Here is a 24872-nt window from a genome sequence, read left to right on the forward strand (position 1 = left end):
AGGACTCGTCGAACAACCTACGCAGCACTATGGGCTTTGAGAGCATGGGATGCACGTAAGTATGAACTTAGCATTTCTATACGGCTGGACGGAATGCAAACAGATATCCTCTTTTAAATTGATTGAAGATATATCGCATTTCAACCTCGTCAAGCCCGAAATGATTTCATACACTTCACCGACGTATCGCAATTTCGATATTCTGCAGTAAGATCTTTGACGAGAGAATCACACGAAGAGTCCCACCGACGATCGGGCCGAAGACTTGTGGTTGAGAGGGGGAGAAAGGCTATGATCGAAGGCTCCAAGGGATCTTGGGGACTGGACGGGGTGAGCGAGGGTGGAGTTTGGGGGATTTGCGAGGGAGGAAGAAGCGATGGGGGAGAGAGGAAAAAGGACGGACCAAGTTGGAGAAGAAGCCGCGATGGAGAGAGATCGATCGCCTGGATACTGTCTTCCACCCTATCACACAACCCTCCGCCCGACAAAGAAAAAACGGCACGAAATTTCAACCTGTTGCACCCTTCTGCCCAGACCCCTATCGAGAGGGCGTGCCCCACTCAAACGTTGACGACGAGATTAAATTTTTTGCCTCACTGGTGTACGAGGTAAAAGGGTTGGCCCCAGCTCTTTCTGCTGTTCCCATCTAAGGATGCCTTCAACAGTTCCCGAGGAGGAAATATTTGGGAGAGAGAGAATAGGATGAATGAATCAATGTCTGAACCACTCCCTCAGCTATACGGTAGACCGAAAGGGTTGCGAGGCAACGTTCAAACTATTTTGGCCAATATTATATATCTGGAATTTCTTTCATATTAGGGAATAAATCTGTGTGTCATATTTCGTGATTTATTTCATTGGAAATCAATCAATTGTACCAATGTAATAATTTCCAATTTTTCCAATGTGGTATTCAATGCGCACATTGTGAAACAGATTGATATAACAACGGAGAATATTCTAAGTTTTGCCACAAAATCTCCGCTAAATTTTGAGTGTGAGAAAAGATATCTATGGAGAAATAAAATCCCGATTGACATCTAACGCTGACGATCTGACGCTGATATAAGATGGTGGTGCGTTTGTGCTCTCTATTGAGCCTTAACCAAGATTTCCGAAAGCATGGAGCTACGAACTGGAGTACATGTGAACTTTTAATTAAACAGGATAAAAGCAGCACATTTAAAAAGCCTTTTGAGCAACACCCAAAATAATGAGTTCCTGAAAAGTAAAGGATGAATGATCTTGAATTCACGACTACTTTATCTCAATTCTATTAACTGCAGAGAAGGTACTATGGATCAAATGCGTAAACGCTACTTGAGTTAATAAATCGAAAATAACACATACGTTCAAATATGATCCCGTTTCGGCAAAAGAGAGTTGGATCACGTACCATCAGAGTGCCAAAATAAAAATGAATATTATTCTAATTGAAAAATACAATGTCACCCAAGGATTCCCAGCTGACCCCAATTTCCCCGTCAGATGCAATATCTTAATCCAACTGAGACGCTCTTAACTGTCGCAGAGAAACGAAATGGTGACGGAATACGTTCGAGGCGAGAGACAGCGCTGCGAATGAAAATCAATCCTCCCTTTCGGCAATGTAGAACTGCGAGAGACACCCACGCACTCGTCTAGTGGATGGCGTAATATCTTGACACGAAAAAACTGCACTAGTCCCCTTCCATTAACACATTTCAGTTTCAATTTACTGCGTGCGTTAAGCCCACGCACAGTAAAGATTTGAGCGAGGTTGAAATGCAGCGAATATAATGAAAAGGAAACTATTAGCAATACATGGGTTAAGAATGCATTGACTTCGTTCTCAATACGGACTTAAGAAGGTTGCGTTGCACAGTAGCAATAACATAACGTTGTTTTCGACATCAAATTATTTCGGGGGATTTTACTCTCTCTCATTAACGTGTGCGTAGAGATAGATGTTCATTGTGCAAACAAAGCTACACGCAAAGATACTTTTCTCACAACTCAATTTGGAACTACCTAGGCGGTAACCACGAGTAGTCCCTCCCCTTATTCTTCGATTACTTCTAGAATACAGATTATAATTCCAGAATAGAACCATTTTTAATTTCACCGCACAAATACTTGCGAATTCACTTCCCTTTGCTCGACCAGCGACATATTCCTCACTCGGATCACAAAAAATCTATCACTACGGAGAACAGTTAAGCACAAACCAGTAGGGCTACAGCAAACAACGCAACGCAGGAAACTAACCGTGGAGAGGTTAGGAGGTGAGAATAATCTTCTAAGAAATTTGGGAATAATGGGAAAAGGTACTGAAATTTATGGGTGGTGTGGAGTAAGGGATAAGGATAAGGACAAGGGGAAGTGAAAGGGTGAAGATTCAGCAGTAGGGCGGACAGAATAGGGACAAATGAAGCACCACGCCGATGAGGAAAAACCCTGGCAGCTAAGTGGCGTAATCCTGCCATAATGATTGCTCAAGCAAGGGAGGATGGAATGAAGGATTTTAGTATAGGGTTGTCGACACCTAACGGAGAAGAGATTACACGACAGCTTTAGCTGTCGCAGACAGAAAATGTCTCTCGGACACTTATGAATAATTGGGCAACAAGGCGTAAGCCGTGAAGCGATTAGACGGGAACCTTAACGCATGTTTAGAAGCCACAGGAAACTTATTAGGACGTACACCCATCAAAAATAATAAATAATAGCCACATAATTGCATCTCCGTTTGCAGTAGCATCTGCATACCATGCTTCTGATTGTATTTTGGGATAGATACTCATTATCATACACCCGAGAGGTGGCTCGCGGCGTGTCATGTTGATACCGCTGTTAAAATTTTAAATTTTTCCGAGAAATATGGCTAGTGAGCTACTGTTAGCAGGAAACTGTTCGTAAGCTATTCTCAATGAAACTTAATTCAGGTAGGTTTATTTGTAATTGACCGTAATGATACAGGAATAATTGAATGAAAATTATAAATCACCCATCCACCGCAGATATGTCACATTTTGCCGTGGTCAATGTTAATTATGAGACTTATTCGAAAGAGTTTGAAGAATTTCACCGGCGAGGAAGGAAGAGAATTCTTTGACAGCTTTTTTATGCTAAATAAATCAGAACCTTGATACGCAAGAACGTTTGTAAGTGCCGTTAATGGTAATGAAAATGATTTCATTAAGTGAATTACACATAGGGTTAGTATGAGTGAAAAAAGAAAAGTTATTTCTGAATATGCCTTGTCACAGGATGAATAAGCCGTAATTAATCGTAAAACTAGACAGTGCATCTATAGACATGTATTCTAACAATAGCTATAAGACATTTAGAAATTCTACAGATTCACGTTACGGATACTATTTCTCCGACGACTGCGGAAGTTACGGAATAGAAAGGAGCACCCAAGATGACGTGAAAAGGTATCAAATTCTTAGGAAGAGACTAAAGAAAGCTTTCGTATAGGAATTTGGTATCTAATATCACGGTGACCAAGAGAAAGTGTTACGACAGATCAACCTCCTGGAGAGAGAGGCGGCTATGGGATAGAACCAGAAAAAACTAGTATATGGAGATCGAATGAAAACCGACACGAAGAATAAATGAATATCATCCAAACACGCAAGTGAAGATTTATCTTACTCTAGACAAGCGCTTTGATTTCCTACTATGTAAACTTGTAAAATATTTTTTTTTACCAATGTGGAAGATACGATAGCAATATTTCTGTATTATGTGGAAAACATATTATAAACTGGAGTTACTACGGAAGATAGCATAATTCATAGAGAGCCAGAATAAGAGGGGTAGGCATTTTTATAGATTTATTATTTATAGATATCAGTGATAGGTAACAACTTACGAATATTAAAAAATATCACTACTTTATTTCATCCATACAGTTGCTAAAAACAAAGAATAGGTGCGTAATTAGTAAAAGTTCGGGTATTTCTCAGTCACTTGTTTGAAACCATTCCTTACATAAATCTCTAAAAATAATGAAATAGCATAAAAAAGCACATTAAAAATAGTTGCTATCAGTAATGTGATAAGCAGAAATGAATAACTTCATTTTCATAAAAATTTCAGAAACATACTCATCCAAAAGTAATTTATCGACTGAATTCCGAGATGAAAAGGCTTTTCGTGCTGTTTCATAGGAAATTTCATTGGAAAATCCGCATTTTCATGCACGTTCCGAGGGCGATACAGCCTAAGCGGAGGTAAAATGTTGAGTTACGAAGGAATAATTTTCATTGAGAAAAAAAACAATTTTCGTCATGCCATTATAATCGTGAATAAAACTTGGGCTCGTTAATGTACCACTTAAGGAATTATTAGGGAGTGGATAATAGTGAAATCACCAATGTTACTAAAATTGGCATTTATCGACCGAAAAAGAACTAAAAATTTACCCATTGAATTATCCACATGTTGTGGACCGTATGTCTGCAATTTGACGCCTAAGGATTTCAACAAGGATGGCCAAATTTTTCATAAAACACTCACGCGATAGCTATTTGGGTAGGATTACGAATACCATAGTCGTCGATATAATAACTTTATCGGGATCTCGGATGAGCCAGTTACCTTGGGCCGGTGGTGTGCCTAAAATATCGCTGGCGACGGAGGAACCCAGACACAAAAGACCAGCATTTTGAACGAGGGATGAAAGGGGTGTGGACATATTAGGGCTGTGGGAAAGTCGATGGAAATTGCCCCACCCAAGAGACTGAGTGGATGCAGAAGAGGTTTTTGAGTCCCCTCCACTCTCGGAAGTGTGGGCGAATACTGGTGTTCGAGACGGAACGCTGGGAGGGTGATCGGGGGATGGAGTCTGGAAAATCCCAAGAGGGACCGCAAGGAAAAAAATTGCCTTCAAACCCACGGGGACGAGAAATATTTTGCTGCCGACTCTCACCATGTTGACAAGAAGGATCCATCAAATAGATGCCAGGGATACTTTCGCACGGACGCCAAGGGAAAAGAACCTCAAATGCCTTACTTTACGTAAATAAGATGTACGCATGACGAGAAAATATGCATTAATCGCTGCTGAAGTAACTACTTTAATTAGAATACACCTACGTAGTAAAATATAAAATATTATTCAGAGTGTCAGCAAGTTATAAAACTGGTATTATTATGTATGGTTAACTCATTATAAAACCGGAGTAAGAATCTGTTTTATAACGTGTTAACAAGACATTATTAGACTTTCAATTACCTTGAACAAATTTTTGTCTCTTGCAATTCATTTGAATTTCATTTTTAATTACATTTTAATTTTGAACAGGAATGAAAATAAATAGTTTAGTAAAGGAGCTTGTTCAGATATGCAATTAAATTTACACCTCAATGTCATGGTAAAAGTCAATATCATGATCGCAGTATGTGTAGCAACCCCAAATATTTCCTAGTAGGCAAAAATGAAACACCAGCTTAAGTAAAACCAATGGCCCGATATTCAAGTTGGAAAAGCATTCCATTGAGTATGAAATTTCCTCCAGGTATAGGCACTGCAATAATTTTCTGTGCATCTCTAATTTAAGACTTGTCTCCAATAGATCAGAATTTAGAATTAATGCATTAGAATAATGTGGCGACAAAATGATTCCGGTGCACATGCGAGGTTCAAAAAAATCTTAAAACTTTGTATTTACCACCGCACGGCAAGTAACACGGAGTACTACCAACAGCCTTACTTGACCCAAATGTATAGAACGAATCTGATAGGTCCATTTACAGCCAAGATGTCCGCTGTAACAGTGAGCTCTCTTCCAACCCATTCAGTCACGAGGGGCTAAAGAAAAAGATAAGAATGCTGAGAGCGTCTCGGGAAAGTAGGGTAATACCTTAAGATGCATGCGTCCGCTCTCGGAAACTAAATCTGAGAGGAATTGCGCAAGATAAGGATCTGAGAGAGTATTTCATACTAAATTGAGTAGGATGGCGTGGATTGCTTTCGCCCACATTGATCCGCAGCTATCAGTATTCCTGCTAAGACGCACTTTAAATATTTCAAATCTGATACACCAAGGAGAAGTGTTAAGATTTAAGTTCATACACTGCTCCATTAATTTACCATGAAGCGTTTCACAATCAAAGAGCTACGCCAGAAACATGAAATACGTGAAATGTCTCGTACACAACAATGGAACGATTTAATTAAATACCAAATATGGAAATTCAACAGATTTAGTTCGCGAATACACTTTTTAAGTGAATGAAAGTGGAAAGATAGGGGAAAAATATACAGTATAGACTTTCTGGTAACAATGTTGTAATACGAGAGATAGTGTCTTGGAATTTACGTTGAATGAACAAGTTACCCATATCCAACGTTTTTTGGATTGAGCTAATATCAAAAGGGAGCATTTCGAAAATTGGAGCGAAACTCTCGGCAGATGTTTGGATATTCCCTTCCAATGTATATATAATTAACACAATTGCAACTGCTGAAGGGACTTGTAATATTGAGGAATTTCTGTACACTACCAATCCTCTACTTCCACATTTCATGTTAAAATGTAGTAAAAAAAATGAAAGGAAAACTCATCACCTCAAACTAATTTTCAATTCATAAATTGTTATCCAGGAAACATCTCGTAGGATCTTGCGGTTCATCAAAGGCTGCAAAATATCATTTATATATAGTTACGAATACTATCAGCAACACCTACGCAGCAAAATCAATGACAGGCGAAATTTCGTATTAAAAAGTGACATTTTGTATCATTGGCAGTAAATCTGTGAAGATGGTGGTAAATGAACGGAAACATTTAACCAACATATTTAAGGTTGAGCCTACCTACAGCTCTAGGAAGTCACAATACTATCAAGGTTGTACTGCAGTTAGAATATCCATTAATTCGTTAAACAAAAATTGTCTTGCAAGACCTTTAAGGAAACATTCATTCGATTTAAGTATTTAAAGCTCTAAGTTGAGAAGAATAGGGTCTTAAGGCCAGAAAACGGAAGGGTGCTCGAATTAGTTGATGAACTCTAAAGAGTAATTTCCAAGAGTAATCCAGGAGGGTTGGAGCAGTGTAGTAGTCCCTTCCAGTCGGAGACCTTATTTGCTCATGATGTATAAAGAACCGTTTCAAACGCCGAGAGAAAGATGAAGACCACCTTGGAGTTATTTACCCGGCTGCCAGAAGATCTTTTGTTATTCAACAAGAACTAGCTCTATTCAATTTCTTAGATAAAAGCAAATACAAATAAAATTAAATTTCGAGAAGTAACACCTCAAAGTCATATTCAATTAGAAAAATAAACTATGAAGTGGCCATTTCATTTGGTATTTCTGAAAAGGCGGTGAAACGCACGTTTGGAAAGTAGGTCTATTTAGAAAAGTAGGTGGTGGTTATGACTACATCCGAATCTGACCCAGCAGTACAATAATTTTAGTTACGTGTGAGTCAAGAAAAGAATACATATAAAGTAAAAAGCATGACTAAAAATTGACAAGGAAACTATTTGGCGTTAGGTACGTAAAAATAGATGGAAATTTTGATAAGTATAAGAAAAAATTGCTGTCATCAGCCCTAAATCAAACATGTGGCAAGTTTTTACGTGCCATTAGTACCCTACAGGTTTCTTTTAATGCAATTTCATTAACCGAGAGCTACATTTTAATCATATGCACCCAATATCGTACAGCCAATAGTTATTGAGAAACGCCACTTGTGCTAAGGAGCTGGTAATTTGTGCGGCGAAAAAAATCCTCACACGAACATAATGTCGCCTTCGGTAATATGTGATATTTCTGCATTATTGAGAACTAAAAAATCATAATATTCCTGTAGTACTAGCAGCACATGCTCTGCACCACATCCGAGACCGTACCAATATTTTATCATCACTCTTATTTTTCCAACAAAATTTATGACCAAGTGTCCTCTTAAATATCAACTTAAATTCTGATGAAGAATTTACATCGTAAATAAGTATAATGCGGGGGCATAAATAAGTTAGAACTAAATTTTTAGTCTACTATAGGTTTTCAGGCTATATCCCCAGAATTATTTACCTCATTAAATGATCTTAACGCAGCAAACCGAAGACAATGCCAAAGATGGCATATAATAAATGGTCACAAATTCATCATAAGGGAAACACCTAGGAGTCAAATAGCTGTTGCTACAAGAATGATTTGGAGTCTGACCGTCCATGTGCACGAACTGGGGAAGAAACATATGTGAAGTGACAAGGCGACAATTTTAAATCCATGCATTTACGATTTTACGAGTGCCTACGACCGTTGAAAAGCCAATCAGATGGACCGAATCCAGTTATGGCAGCCAGCACTGCGATAACTTGACTGGAACTCTAATCTCAAATGGGATTCACTCACCGAGCTGCGCAATTTGATACCATTAAGCCTAGAGCTTTGATATGCGGTAGCATAACATAATCTGTTATGTATATACCTGCCCAATGAGCATAACTGATATCAATAATTAGGAAAATGAGTCAAAGGAAAGTTTCCATCATAAAAATTGTCGTCACAGAAGTTAGTGAAGTGAAAGTGAAACGAGATTATTCAAAAGTCGACTGAAGAGTTTATAATCCTAAGTGATAAGAATCTGATGAATTTATAGTACCTTGTACGTAGTTTATACACATTCCGTGTTCAACTGTATTCCTCTCTCGCTCACTCTCCACCGTTGAAGAATACGCAGATTTCGAAGTCTGCGAATAATGAGCGTTTTGTGTAGGATAAGGGACGTCTTAAAAACGACAATATCTAATATTCTCACAATAATGGTAATGCACCAGGTAGTTGAGGAGATAACTAATCAATATAATAAGATATTTAAATTTTCTAATCATTACAAGTATTACAGCTACTTTTCGATCAGTTCATCATTTCTTCGATCTTCCACATAGCGCAGAATAAGAGCGTTAGAGACCGAATGATGTTATACCCATGGTATTACGGCATGTCGCGCCGTAAACCACTCAGCGGCTGCGTCTCTATGATTGAAACTGTCATTAAATTCGGACGACTTTCTAGCAATAAATTGCCTTATTTCAGAGATAAAGAAATTGATATCATCCAGTCCTGACTTTATTATAAGTAGCCGACTTTCTAAAATTGAGAGAGAGTGAAATCTTTACAATTTAACGCATTCGTGCACGGTAAAGGTAATGGTATCCTTTCAGAGACTGCACTCTACCTATAACTGGAACCTTAATTTGTATAGCTGATATAGAGAATGAAAAGTCTAATGCTCATAAAAAAGAAGGGCAAAAGCTTAGAAACATACGAAGTACGCTACGCCATTGCAACGACAAGATACTTGCTGCCTTGGCCTTAATTGAGCTACATACTAATGAATTTGTGATTTATAATGAGAGATCTAATGGAAGTGTTTATGGGCTATGAAAACGAAAGGTGTTGCTTCTGGGCAACTACTCCCCTCCCTCCCGCTCCGACCCGCCTGTCACATGCGTTACCTTACGACACGAAACCGTTGCGGTAAGATGACCGGAGGCTGACCAACCGACCACCAGCATCGGGGTCACGGTTTTCCCCGTCTACGCCGTCATAACTTCCCTTAGGAGTAGTGACAAGGGAACATATCATGAGGATGCATTCCCAGCTCTGGTTTTACTCGTATGTCAAGTGTAAGCGAACAACATTCCGCCACCCCTCCTTCCTCAAAAATAACCTGGGAAGTATTAGGGATTCTCTCTGTTTATACATTTTAAAATAAATACAAATGAATATAATGTGAATAAATACAAATAATCACCACATGAAATAGGGACCCTAGCAGAGTGAAGCTGTACTGATACGAGCCATGGAGGATTAGTTAGCTATAAGGTGATAAGTATCCACAAAACTGTAGCACATTAATATTGGAGGGTCAGAAAATCTATTGTGGGTTGAAGGGTCAGTTCCTTCTTCTGTGCCGCCCTGAAATTTAGGACTGGTGTGTCCTATGGACCCGGAATCCAATGAATAGTGATCATGCGCTTCATTCAATAGGTCAACCCGGTCCCATTACAACAGACTTATCCGTATTCAGTTCTGCCTTAGAAAATTCAGATGTAAAGAAAATATTTCGAGTGATTGCGAACCCAGGACTGATAGCTTCCAAAAAAATACCCAACAAAACATGTAGCGACAGTTTTGAGAATGAATTGTCACACCCCCAGCGTAGAGTGTTTGTGATGAGCAATTCGGTGATTTAAAGTACCACGACTAGAACTCTGCATGTTCCCCATTTCCAAAAGAAAGCCGGACGGGAACTCTTGACCTACAACCTCGTGCGAAGACAAACGATTCACTTCCTCGCCCACTGCCACCGATAACGCCCGCCGATGACCGCTGCGACCCTCAATGGTGACAGCAGGCGGCAAATCGATTTCAATTTTTCAAAGACACGAACTCGAGGCTGGCCGGGACAGATATTGAGCCAATCCCCCTTCAAGCCCCCTCCCTCCAACGCTTAATTCCTATGATTTCCCCACCAACACCCGGTAAGTGATGATTCAGCTAAATCATCAGACACGGGAACGCCTTTGCATACGGAACTGCATTGAACGCTTTGGATACTTTAAACTGCTAGATTTAAAGTTTAAATAGGCATGAATGTTGCGTAAGCACGATATTATAGCCATGACTGTAGCCAGACAGAAATTCGTGGAGCTTGCCAGGAGTGGGATTGATTTAGGCGAGTTTAATGTGCATGTACTTGAACTAATCTTTTATGAACTGTCTAAAGGGGCTTTGAACACCAGAACCCCACCTCCACACGCTACGGTCTTTATTATGAATACAAGGTGGTGTGTATGGAATTTCTTTAAATTTGCATTCGCTAAATGTACAAATTCATGGTTTAACACTTTTTTAAGCAGCCTTGAGTACGGGCAAAGAGGCAGCACGAAACTTCGGCTGCCTCCTATGTTATTTACCGCAAGCAAACCCGAGAAAATTTCTCGTAAATTTACATAGTTTCCGAAACTTTGATAGTGTCACATTAATCCGAGCTTGATTTGTGAAATATAATCGTGGTCTCACTTAAAAGGACCTTAAACTCACAAATGCTTGCTTCAGCACAGGTTCTCTGAGGCAACCAAGCTTTCTTATTCTCTTATTGTAATTAATTTCAGTATATTTAATTGTTTTGTAGAAAGTAATACATTTACTTTACAAATAGATCTTAGTGTCAAAAATTCAGCGTTATAGGAGAGTGTAGCCCTAACGCCGAATGAAATCAACTATAGGTGGACTTCATATGATATAGAAGAGTTTGTTACTTTCCCCGTGCAACCGGCTATATTAATGTCCCGAGAAGAATGAAAGATGGTTAATGTTTTTCCCTTGTGATGATTTATAGTCGCGGAAAAAAACGGAAAAATCAAGGAAAATTGCATATACAGCCTTTCGTAGCTAAGTATAGGATTTTCCAATGGGCGAGGTGAGGCATCATTGTCAAGATCAATGGCTCATTGTGGTGAGGTGAATTTACCAGCTACGTGACAAAGCCAGCACACCGCGCGATGGCCCAACAGAGAGGAGAAAGGGGGCAGGGAGGGTTCTCCGGGGACAACGTGCCCTTCCTCCGACTAATGTCACCACGCGAACATGCGTGAGGGGAGCAGGCGAGCAAAGCATCGCTTGGGCCAATTTCCTCCGCAATCGAACCACTCAAATTTCCGGCCCGGAAGGAAGGAGCCGGACTCTTCGGCCGGCGACGTCAGTCGTTTCTACACCAACCGAGGGATGGGACTGACCAATGCGCATAGTGACTCAACTGTACGATTACGTCCAAGTACCGCTAATCCGCAATTTCTCGGGTTGGGTTCCGGGTCACAACGTCCACTTGCGCCACAGTTTTCACTACTGGAATCGTCCCCCGGCAGTGATAAGTCTCACCACACTCACCTGAGTCATTTGTCCTTATGTGGGCCGTACAGAGCATGGCGGGTTCAAATACCCCTCCGCAACGTTTGTGAGACAGTCCAAGTGTACACCCCATTCCAATAAACCGCTTCGTCACCATACCTCTTAAAAAGACTAAAATTTGTTTTGACTCCGGCCCGAAGAAAACTTAGGGAAAAAAACAATTAGAATAAGACGTTTCTCTGAGGAATCGGCCGTGTAAATCTTTCCCTAAAATTCAAGACACCCAAAAATGTCGCAAGAGAGCTACTGCAATCCGAATTCCTTTAGAAACCTTAAAAATAGGGCATTTTAAGCATGTACTCTCAGTTTCTACTATTATAAACTATTATTTTTTCTTTCGGTTTCCAATTTTTCATATTTACTGAACAATATGCGCAATATTTTCTGTAAAATTAATTGAAAATATAAGTTTCACAGGGAGAAAAGTTAATTTTTAATGCTTGCGAGAATGCAATACACAAGCTTTGAACAAACTAGTTTTATTATTTATGCATATCGAATTATTTTCGTATTTAATTATTTTTAATCAGAAGCGGAGGAAATACTACACACATGGTGGTTTAAGTTCTACCGGGAATACAAGCAAATTACAGCATAGAGAAAATTTAAATGCACTCTTCTATTGGTACACAATGGACTTTTATGTAACAGAATCTGATTTCGGCAAAATGCAAAGGGCTTTCAAGCCTGATCTTGACACCACAGTATGCTCCGTCATCCGTCAAGGGCTCTCTGCAGGAGGTATACACCTATCATCACTTTTTGACTACCGATGAAGCTACAGCGTTTTGACCACAATACCGTCACGCTTGAACCTTCACACGGAAATTGACGTACGGATAACGAGTACCCCTCACAGTGATCCAATTCTGTCAATTTACTTCCCGTTATCTGTCCCTCTGATAGTTAACGATTGTACTATAGCCATTGCGATTGACCACAAGGACGGAATCATCATGTTAGCACAATATTCATTCATTAGAACAGTAATCGCTTCGTCAAAATTCCGCACAATGAGTTTGGAAAAAAAATGCTATATTTTTGAACGCACGCGTTACACATACTCGAAAAATTAATTCTACATTACTGTTAATAAAAAAATTATTAGTTAAACGTTTTAAATAAATTACTTTGAGACATTTTCTCAAAGTAACTTATTATAAGCAATCTTAAAATAACTTCAAACCATGATGAAACGGTGGCATTACTTTTCCCTATATCACTGGTAGATCTAATTTAATTATAATTAGCTGAAAATGAAGCCTTTAAATTATTTAACGAAGTAAAGAAGAGGCGGTGACACAATAATAGCCGAAATACAAAGTGTTATTTTATTTTACTAATTCTTTTAGTCACACTAACTGTGAGAAAATCTCCACTAAAAGAATGAAGTAACTCTTTTGTGCTCCACCAGATCGTCAAGTCTGAAGGTTACAACGAGATGGAAACGGGAGGTGACCGTTTCAGAGAGATTGAAGGTCGATAACTTTTACATCATTTCTTTCCCGGTCAAAATAGAAGTAGCAAAATCGCTAATCAAGGATTCGTGCAGATAAGGGGGTCGGTGGGACTCTACGCTCAACCTGTCGCCATAACGACTAACATGCCGAGATCCATGTACAGTACATAGTGAAGGCATTCCACAACGGAAAGCATTTCTCGACCGCAAACATTAACGACCAGTACATTAAGTATGGGACTAGTAAGTAACATGAGGCACATATGACCATTCCGAAACGCAGCGATTATTTCCGTAAGGAAATCCCCAGACCTTCAACCAGCGCTTGAGACGTGAGTAATACGTTACAAAGAAAATAACTTTGTTTTCGTGGGATTTTCCAATTTTACTTTCATCTCGCAGGTATTGAAATCACAACACCAAATGTAGGGATTACCTACGAATGACAAGGCGGGCAATAACTAGGAAGAAAATGTTCTGAACAAGTTTCGCAAATGAAAAATCGAAAAAGAGAAGAAAGGAAATTACAGTTGATGCTTTTTTCAAGGTCCATACTTCCAATTAAAAATGCAAAAGCATTCAAAACTCATCCATACGCTTAGATAAATAGACTGCATATCATCAACTTCGGCATCAACTCCTTAAAATGAACTCCGTCAAACCGTAGAAATAAACGCCACGTGGCGACCACGTGGCCAAGAACGAATTTTTACGCCCAGCTCGAGGTAAACGCAGACACCGATTGAGATCACATGCAGGTAATGGACGAATATTAACCTAATATCCAATAAGTTGCATACACCATCAATCAAACAAAACGAAAGTCGTGCTGAGCCTAAATTTTACATTCCCAGTTTTGATTGCATGGAAAAAATATCCCTTAAGGACATCGCAGATAAAGAATCCCGATCAGAACACCCTTTTGTTATCGGTATCCAATGTTTATAACGATTCACTCATTGTTGACATTTTTAATAATGCACAGCCCATTCAACCCGCCAATCATTACCACGGCTTATTAAAAAAAAAAACTTCCATCGTTAAGTAATTATTTAATCCTCCCCTCCCCATAATTTAAAAAAGTGCAAGAAATATGGCACATACAAGCCTACAAAAGCTTGCAAACTTTTAAAAGTAAGCAATAATTTAAGTAAAAACCTAATTATCCACCAATATCAACAAAGGGTTTTGGTTAAGGGACAACGAACTAAGAGTGTGTACAGGCAATATTTTCAGCCTTTTTTCTCCCCACCCCCATGTAAAGAGGAAATTAATTTCAGAACCAAGAGAGTAATTGACGTGGAGTAACTATGTGAAAATAAATATGTTACGTCAGCTCGGAAAGTAATCTCCTGCATTCAAGTGAACTAAATTCGGTAAGATGTAATAAATTTTGATGAAGTTGAAGATGGAAAATTCCAGGAGTTTTAATTTTCTTCACTACTCAAATTCTAGGATGCCAAAGAAAAATGTTAGCTCGCAGTTTTTAAATTAAAGGAAACCAATGATAAATCCGCAAAACAAGTTTCTTATCCTACTAAAATCCTTGCAGCAGCATTCTAAGGGAAAAAATTTTCTACTAGTGTGAGTGGCACCTTTCCCTCCACAAACAGATCTTTGAGATTTCACCGTCAAAACTGGGAGCAATTGTATTATTTTACTGGACGCCCCGTCGAACAAGGTCTAAGTTACTATTACGCGAATACTTTGCCCACGTGAACAGAATACAGTCATGGTTCTCAATAAAATCTAATTTAAACAATATTTCCTATATAATAAGCTTACTTTAAAAGCCAGAATTAACGCGAGGAATAAAGCTTAGTACATACGACATTATGAATTTAAGGAAATAAATCCCAATTTTACTCAACATTTTCAATTTTTCAAGAAGGTTATGTTTAAGAAAGTTAAAGCAATGATAAATGCAATAAGAAAGAGTGACGAAGGATCCATTTAGTAGTGATATTTCAGAGTGTTTGTCAATGAATCAAAAAGAAAGTGATAAAATACTTTGCTTGCCCACATTGCCGTGTGGATTTCAATTGCTTAATTCCTTAATTTTTTAAGCGTATGAAAATGGTGTGGATTGATTGTGCTATCACGACATGAAACAACTAACCAAACACTGTTACATTCAATCATGCATGAAATGATATTCTGATGAAGAACCGCAGATCATAACGGAACGGCTTCGAAGAAAGTGATAGTATGAAGTGGAAGAGTGAAATTGAAATATTGAAAGGAAAAAATTACAAAAATCAACCGAATACTCACCTGGCGTCTGTGCAACAGAGGCTTGAAATCCAGAAACAAAGAAAAAGTTAATTTTTGGTCGTCATTCTACTAACCAATCCAATGGAAAAATATGCAAGGAAATTATTACACCAATGTAAAAATTGTGAATATCTTAGCTGGTTGTTAGCTCAACCCAAGCCAATGAATTCAATAAATTTCAGGGATTTTTATTTATTTTTATTCGAATTATTTGGAAGGAACCGTGTTCACCACTGGACGGAAGGTTGAAAAACCTTGACCCATCTCCCATGTCTCATGGTCAACACCTTAGCCCCGACTTTCCACGTGTTTCTCCAGACGTCTGGAAGGTGATACAAACTAAATCATTCACGGAGAGCAGGCGAACGGAAAATAAGAATATGACAAACACTAACATTTTAAAGGAGGATCGAAGGGCAATGAGAAGTAGAATACTGTCAGTTTGATAAATGGACAAGAGGTGAATAATTAAAAGTTTATGTAAGAGGAAAAATTAGAGATTTGTTTAATTCATTGCTAGGTACCTGAATTAACACAAACAAAGAATCTCTGCTTCTACACTAATTTCGACAGTGTTTTCATAATAATCACTAATTAATAGTGAATTTTGGAGACGCCAAACCATAATCTCTAAAGAAACATTTCTACGTGACTTTGCCGATCTATTATAATTATTGATATTAACTTGCTCTCAATTTTATGAAAATTTGAATGATTCGTCACTAAATAAAGGAGTGGTAACCTATCTGGTAATACAAAGCCGAATGCATATGTCATACGATCAAGCTATTGTTCATTTGAAGTATAATTTCATTCAATACAATTATCAAATGGTGAAATGCATTAAAATATAATTTTGACAAATTCAATTCTTAGAAAGAATAATCGAAACAGAACAATCATCGAATATAATGGCCAACCGTCCACACCTGGATTCAGTACGCGCAGGTTGGCTCTGTACGTGACTGGTTGCGAACACTTACGTAACGACGCCGGACAGGCGTAGGAATTTATGCGTCTTAGGGTTTGATGCAGTTACTGCGGTTGGGACTCGTGTCGATAACTACATTCCATCATTCTAATCTCGAATTATCTTCACAGAAATAGATTCGCTAAAATTCGTCGCGGATTTATCTGTAGAAAAGTAAAGTTGCTATTACAAGAGCAAATTTACTTTACAAAAGGAATAAATTGTTTCCATAACAGATGAGGCGTATTACCACCGATCTTTAATCAAAACTTGTTAAACAGTAATGATAAATAAAGTGAGCAAGATGCATAGTCAATATGTTCACCGAGGGTTTTTTTGCATCAATATTCCGCTCAGAGAAGAATCAAACCACGAGTCGAGTGAGAACATGAAAAGTTTTGGGATAGGTTACTAATGCGAAACGAATAAAGTCGCACACGAAACTGAAAGTTGAGCCTTACCTCTCCATTATGAAATTGGGAATGGCCATAAAATGCTCTCGAAAACCAGTTTTATCATGAGCAAACCGGTGCGCTCAGAAAAGGAATTTCATTGGTAGTCAATTTGAATACACTCGACACAAGCTTACGCTTGCCAAACCGAAAAAATGACGCTAGTGCTAAATGTCGACTGAGAAATTTATTCGCACAGAAGAAATTCCTCCAAAATGGATGCAGTCATGAGAGAACTGGCAATGCTTATCTATTTAGAAAAATATTCGTACATGCGCATCGGATGAGTTGCCAAAATCAGAGGATCATTCTGGTACCCCGTGAACTTTTATATAACATTTTAAAGGGCTACCGAGAAGCCATTTTTGTTTTGTATTTGATCCCTGTTTTGTTATAAAGTTTAATTGCGAACGTTTAAAAGATGGAAAGACTTTTGCGTTCGGCAAATGTTATACGTTTCATCAAAGAGTAAAAAAGAGGTACTGCACCTATTTTTCCACGCGAGGCGCTAATGTGATATAACGTAAGGAGTATAAGAGCATCCGTGTCTAAGTAAATAATCTAAGATCTAATGGCACGCGGCGAAGAAAATCAACTATTTATTCATCGGAAGGTAAGAGCCGTTTAACCACAACGCTCAAACCACAGCAGTTATTTAACTCTGCACGTAGACGCGCAGTGAATGCTTGCGGTAAGGCTCATGCCTTTAAAAACCAGCATTAAAAGGGGCTTTAAGAACGAGCGGTAAGAGGGCGCAAGAAGAAAGCCTATTTGATATATTTAGGTTTCCCTTATACAGGTGGGGTGGTTAAGTGCCGTGATCTAACTCAATATGCAAGTTTGACACACCTGCCTTACTGAGTTACATTTACAAGCCACTGAGTCTCTCAAATCGTATAGAATTCTCAATTTAACAATTTCCTGTATTTCACATGGTAATCTTAAACATACTATCCATTCCCAGCTCAAAAATTGAACCAATATCAATGGATACCCGTGCTTGGACCCAAAATATAATGGTTTTCATGAGAATATAATTTTAGTTTATGTAGTTTGAGCAGAGACTGTCCAATATCTAACTAATCTCATAAATTACCAAATATGTAGGCCATTAAAAATCACAAAAAGCTCTCCGTTTGAAACCCAATTATCCAAGGACAACTTTTCCCCTTCTCGGGCAACTTCCTTCGCTAAAACACGTTTCGGGGCTTCAAATCAAAGAGCACATTCACTGCGCTCTAAACAAGTGAGAAGGAAAAAAAATACTTTCCCAACACCCCTCCCGACCTTCATTGGTAGGAAAACACTTGACATTGGGGAAATAAAAGCTGTGGATGCTCTACTTGCGAAATCAAAGAGAAAGGGAAGTGCGAAAGAGAGAGCCCGTCAAAGTCTCGCTGCAGTGGGTACACTAACCTTCGAGAGACTGGTCGTAACCCTTGGTGAAGAACAGCATGGCCTTCGCGGCCCTCTCCGGTGTTTTGACGAGACCCTGCCTGTCTGGGTCTTCTCCAAAGGATGAGAGCAGCATGCGGTAAGCCCTCGACATCTCCGGCAAGAGGGCTTCCCTCGTCGGTGGCCTGTGATCCAGTTCAAGATCATGGTGGAAGACGCATTTTTCGTGACCTGCCAAGGAGAGTGAAATATGTTTAAATTCTATTCACATCCCATTTATAAACGAGAAAACTTTTGCAGAGTGTGAGCCCTTGGAGGGAATATTTCTCTCGCTCAATCGGTCGTATTCGTTCATCCTTCCGAAACTTTTACTTTATTACGCACTATAACATGAAAAATTCTTATACAAAATAAACTTAAGTCAAAAAGTACCGTTATCAAAATTAGGGAACCTTACCAGTTTTAAAACAACGTGGTCAAGTATTTATATTCTATATACAGTTAAATTTATGGTTAAATCAAGGGCCAACTAAATGCAATTGAACATAAACAATTTGTGGAAGAAATTTCCTAAAAGTAATGCCTAAGAAAATCAGGCTGGTCGAACGGGGGAGATTGGTCTAATTATCGCAGACTAATACAAATACAATTGTATAGAGCCTAACGTAACGGTAATCTCTTTAAGTTAAAAAAGAATAGAATTAGTTTATGAGCAAAATCACAGTTCACCGGGATACGCAGGGTGATTTGGTGCCGATCTGACGACTCGTTGACCGCCCTCTATCCACCCAGCGTGTGCGTCATATAGCTGCTCAATACAGGACAGAGACACTAGCTGGATGAATTTGGATAATTACGCGCCAACAGGGTTGACAATATTTCACTTTTTAATGCGAGATTTTATCCTTTGAAAATAAAAACGTCATCCCCATTTAAAATTGAACTTCCGAACACATGACTGAGCAGTGTAGCATTAGAAAGAGGTCTTTCACTGCGAAAAAACTAGATGAACCCGCACAGACAAATTACCTGAAAAAAAAATATCATGAAATAGGCACCGAGTAGGACGGTTGAGGTCGATTTACCAGCAGAGACTAGAAACTACGGTTCCTTGAAAGAAAGTAGCCATTAATTCAATTTCATAACTTCCTACGGGGTTTTATGAGGAAAATTCCAAAGTTTTAACTTTTTTGACGAAATCAGTACTTTACTCAGGCAAGATAAACCTAACCGCTCGTTTTTTTCACGAATATCGAAATTTTAACTTAAATTTATGTGCAATAGCGCGAGAGCAAATACTATATACCACTAAAAAGAGTAATTAGTCTCGGAAAGAGACCGTTCTAGGGTCTCTCTCTACACCCACGCCTTAGGCTAAACAGGGTTAAAATTCTGACCAATGTTAGCGCAGGTTTTCCAAAACCACTTCAACCGTCCAAGTCACCGGCCTCACCAGGAGTGGTCGAGGTCCTTGGCGTGTGAGGAGTCCCCGGCACCTCCAACTCGGACTCGTCGATGCTCTCCGACCAGGAGACAGTCCTGCCCTGAGCCCGATTGATATCAATCTTGGGGCGGTGCTGGCGGTTGTGCTCTCCGTTCATCGCAGCCATGTCACTCTTCGGCGGTCGCGAAATATCGAGTGGACCCTCACTGGATGCAAAGGGGAAACGAGAGAGGTTTTGAGGGAATCCGGAATTCACGGAGAGGTGTAGAAAATGATTAGTGAAGGATGTGGGTAGGATGGATAAGAAATTGGAGGTAGGAATCAGTAGTGAGATGGTTTGAAAGAAGAAAGGTGGTATTCCGGATTCTCTCTACCCAAGCTTCGCAATACAGCCCTAGCCGCGACGATACTGAGTCTCTCGCACGTTCGGATGCCTTTTACCCTCCCTCGTCACACTCCCCCTACCACCAGTACCCCCTCCGCCCACTTCCCCTACCCACCCCTCCAATCTCGTATAGAGCCTCCCCCGGTCGAGGGAGCTCCCACCCCACCCCCCACCACCACACAACCTCCCCTCCACGGAAACGGAGGAATGGTTCGCTCTTCGCAATCGATGGGGGCGGAGGAAGGGTGGCGCGCGGTTTAAGAGTCGCTCCCGACAGAAAAGGCTTACGTGCGGGGCGGGGAAATTCCATCCCCACACACCCAAACAAATTGCTCCAACCCCCATCCACAGATTGACTTGTTTCCACTGCACCACCTCAATAGTGGTGATAGGATGATTAATAACACGAATTTCATTCAGTATATACAATATTAACCCCCGAAACCATTGCATTTTGGAGTATAATCGTTGGAATTAATTAGTATATCGAAATAAATCTCCTTCGAACTGAAGACGGAAGGAGGATTACAGATGAAACTTATCAACGGCAAATCTGGACGCAGTGTAACCCGAGAAACTGAAAATCGCCAAGTTGCTCGGCCAATTAGATGGAGCGGAAAAGGTCATGCGATTAATAGCAGGTTTAACTAGCGTTCCAACCATCACGAATGGCCGTACGAATGGTCGCATTCGACTCTCTTCGTGATAACTGCTAGTTTGGATCTTACGCAATAACTACTGATGGGAATAGTATTTTAAAAATGCAATCGTCCTCAGATACAGTCAAATGTTGAACTGATTATCTTTTCAAAGAGTTCTTTGTAATTGTAATCAGTAAGATGACAATTACTTTTACATGTTGCAATCGCTGTCAATATTCAGTCAAACAGTAGTAATATGAAAGCAAGCATTTTCATTTTCATTTAATTCAATTGCATAATACAATAAGTCAAATTTTTATGGATGTACTTTAGGCATAAATATGTTCCACCAAAAATTTACACCTTTAGAAGAGGTTAATAGAGCTGAAACTGCCTGTCTATGAGCGCACGTGGAATTAAAAAAATATCCCTTTTGATTACAAAAATATAACTATTGCTCCCGCGAGCTTTGGAGCAGATTACGAGTAAAAATTATTATTTTAAAATTTTTTCAAATCACAAGTAGAAATGACCAAAAATGCAATCGTAAACAGTAATTCTATTCCTTTTAGATCGTTACATCACATTGTTGGCCACCTTTAAGTTTCCAGGGCTTTTTAATTGAACTCTTTGTCAATTGCCAATTTGGGAAACAAATTCAGAGAAAATACTTGTGAACAGTGGCATCTAATTAAAATACCTATAAGTGACTTATCAGTACACCCTTGAAGTAATAAGACAAGAGCTTAAATTATAAAAAAAAAGTACCAAGTGTCGAAAGAAGACTGGTAGAGCGTGATTGATACTTCCCCTAAACCCACGTTATCGGCTAAACTGGTTTAGAATTCTAATCAATGTTAGCGCAGGTTTTCCAATGCCACAAACAAACGCAACCCGTGGCTGCGTAGTGGGAAGGGGGCATAAGGGCTAAGGGGTGGGGGATGGGAGAGTTATGGTGGGGTGGAGGAAATCACTGCATCGCTCATTTCAATGAGTTGGGTGAAAGGAGATACGCCTCCAGCCGCCCTCGTGTGCGACGGATAAACCAAAACGCACGTATGCGTGAGTGACATTTCAATGCCACAAAACTTTTGGAAAAAAAGCAAATTAAACACCAGAATTAACCGGGGTGATTTTCCATCACTTTTTTCGGGACATCCCACGAAAATCCAAACGGCAGTCGTCAGCTTTAACATGGAGAGAGGATGGCATGATGGACAAAAGCGAAATAAAGCAACTTGGAGTAATAAAGATTGAATGACTGCAGAACTTTGCAGCAAAACCATGCAAGAGTAAATCGATTTATCTGATAATGGCAAACAATGAACTGAGTGTCTTCCATTAAATGGGAATCAGGTAGTGGTTTTTATTTGGGCACTAAAACTGAAAATTGCATTTGAATATTATGTTCATTTTCCCATTCGTTTTAGGGTTCATCAGGCGACTTGCATGCTACTGAGTACTGGGTAGTCAATTCGAAAAGAAAATCAAATGAACAAGTTCATTACCACTTTTTCCTATTTCTTCTATTCCTATGAAAAGTACCACAAGGTACTTTTCATAGGAATAGAAGAAATAAAAATTTAGCTTTTTCCACATTTAATGTGCTTTTTTGTGACCGACCATGGTTTCGTTACAGCGTAACATTATATTTATTACACTATTTAAGATAACACAGCCCAGCTACTTTTACAGCCGAAGGGATATTTTTTAAAATTAGTGCATGCTTGATACTTGCATATCATGTGGCACAGTACGAAGGATAAAATTTTTCCATCAAATGTGCGTTAAAAAGATTATACTACATGGCTATTGGCTGTTGAAATCCATCGGGACATTCAATGATTAATTTTCACACCGCATGGTTCGGGATGGCGCATTCAATATCATTCAATTAATTGTAATCTTCTTCAATAAACAGGTCATTAACTCACGATAGAGCATGGTGGTAATACTAAAAGGTAACTAGCGGATAAATATTGCTCTCTCCTCCGTTCACTGACTCCCCACAAAATTAATAAGGACAAGTAATTAATTCTTCAAGGTCCTCCGACGAAAGGTGCGGAAATTCAAATTTTCTATTCCTTGATCGGTGGGGTAGCGGCACATATGGCAAAAAAAGCCGTAGGTAAGTAATGATTAAGAACTGAATGCAGCTTCACCCGAACAGAATTGCGTAACACGTTTAATTACGATTTCAGATAAAAGGCATGGATTACGAAAACTTTCATAAAACATTTACGAGTCCAACTTTATGGACACAGCTAAGAAAAAGAAACTTTTTAATCCAATTAGATTCAACATTTTCTTCTCCAGAGGGATTATAAAGATCAATTTTGAGATTTAGATACAATTATCTAAATAAATAATCCCCTAGTTCTATGAGAATATTCAAACACAACTTCAAGATAATACTAAGAGTGTTTCCCTTCCGTTATAAATTACAAGGTTACATGGTAGATATAATTTTCAATTCTCGGCGGATTATAGCGCTATCGGTTAATTAATTTAGCTAACAGTTATGTGCATAAAATATCTAATACAAGGAATAATTTACCTCTTTCGTTCGATTTTGTATACAGAAATTGGTAGTGAACAAAGTATGACGTCTAATTCATCGCTAACAACATAGTATCAAGTAAAATGAAACTATTTTGTTGTACTATCACTATAGCTTGTGTAGGCTAGTTTCATAATTTGATCCATAAATTCCATTTTATTTCCCTTCTAGAAATGCCACAATAGCTACCACGGGGAAGATGTGCACTGTGCAGCCATAGCAAGGGTACAAAGAAAGCTAAAGTTTACGCTGTCCTAAAGTTTAGTCAAGTCCCACCATACCTCTCTGGGAATAAGCAATAAATAGATTCTGAGATTTAATCAATAACCCCGTCGTCACGGATATACCTCTGTATGAATAATGCTCCCCAATAAGAGCGCCTGCATATTTTTCTAGCCTCGTAGGTCATAATTAATTACCAATTTCTGACTAAAAGCAGTGTGTCTTTCTATCTTCGCGACCTGCATCGGCTCGAGGGTAGTAAAGACTCATACGAAGATAAAATTCTTGAGCGCAAACACGTCGGCAAAAGCAAAGAGGAAGAAGATCACTACACAAAACTTCACATCCACGGATTTTCCATAACACAGCATCACAGCACAGCCTTAAGAAATCGAGCGAGGCGACGTTTGGAATTTCCGTAATTTGATGTCGTTTTTCCGGCATATTTCCCCGAACCGAAAATCTCGTTGGGCCAATCTGACCTCTTAGTAGCTGGGTGACTAGTATTGACCATTTCTATTAGTCACAGAACTGTGTTAGGGCTACTTGAAAATTCTTGAATGAAATACGAGACTAATACTATTATTCTACGAATCTAAATATCTCGATAGCGAAAGATTCCATACACTCATTCTCATTCAAATCTCTTTACTCACTTGTCCGTTATTACATTTGGGTTGTAGTTAACCGAAACGTTAAAAATTCGAAAATTTTCCTTCGCCTGTTCTTTTTCTTTATCTATTCGATTCGGAAATAAATTAAATATTTTTTCTCTTGACACGGCATGCATGAAGGTAGGATCTTAAAATGTACGAAGCTTAAGAGTTAGGAGCCAATTCAACTGCAGCTGGCAATTGAATCGGTTCATTCAAAAAAACCTATCGCTAACAACAGGTGATGCAAGCAACAAGTGTTATTTCGCCCAGGGAATGGTAGGGGGGGCACTCGAGGTGATGCCGAGGAATGAGGGGAAAGGCTTCTTACCGGACGAAAAACTTTCAATCCGTCCATCAAAGCTTAATTTGGTGCCTGGCTATTTTCCGGAAGATAATCAAAGTCTCCATTCAATCATGGAAATGAAAGAAATAGAAGCATCTCAAATTTGAAGAAAGTTTACTATCAACTAGATATTCCATTGAAGTAAACTTGA

General features: G+C 39.1%; 1 protein-coding gene across 4 annotated transcripts in view; it reads right to left on the bottom strand.

Moving 5' to 3' along the window:
- LOC124166376 (GTP cyclohydrolase 1) overlaps positions 1 to 24872 on the bottom strand; it is an 87347-nt gene that overhangs the window by 30904 nt on the left and 31571 nt on the right. For 3 of the 4 annotated variants that reach the window (XM_046543880.1, XM_046543883.1, XM_046543879.1), the window contains 2 exons: positions 19924 to 20120; positions 18492 to 18701 (listed from right to left, as the gene is read on the bottom strand). In XM_046543880.1, the coding sequence (XP_046399836.1) occupies positions 18492 to 18701; positions 19924 to 20120 (407 nt within the window). The remainder of the gene's footprint in view (positions 1 to 18491; positions 18702 to 19923; positions 20121 to 24872) is intronic. The other variant, XM_046543881.1, reaches the window with a different exon arrangement.

The sequence above is a fragment of the Ischnura elegans genome, chromosome 10 (genome assembly GCF_921293095.1).
Source record: "Ischnura elegans chromosome 10, ioIscEleg1.1, whole genome shotgun sequence".
In the NCBI taxonomy this organism is placed as follows: domain Eukaryota; kingdom Metazoa; phylum Arthropoda; class Insecta; order Odonata; family Coenagrionidae; genus Ischnura; species Ischnura elegans.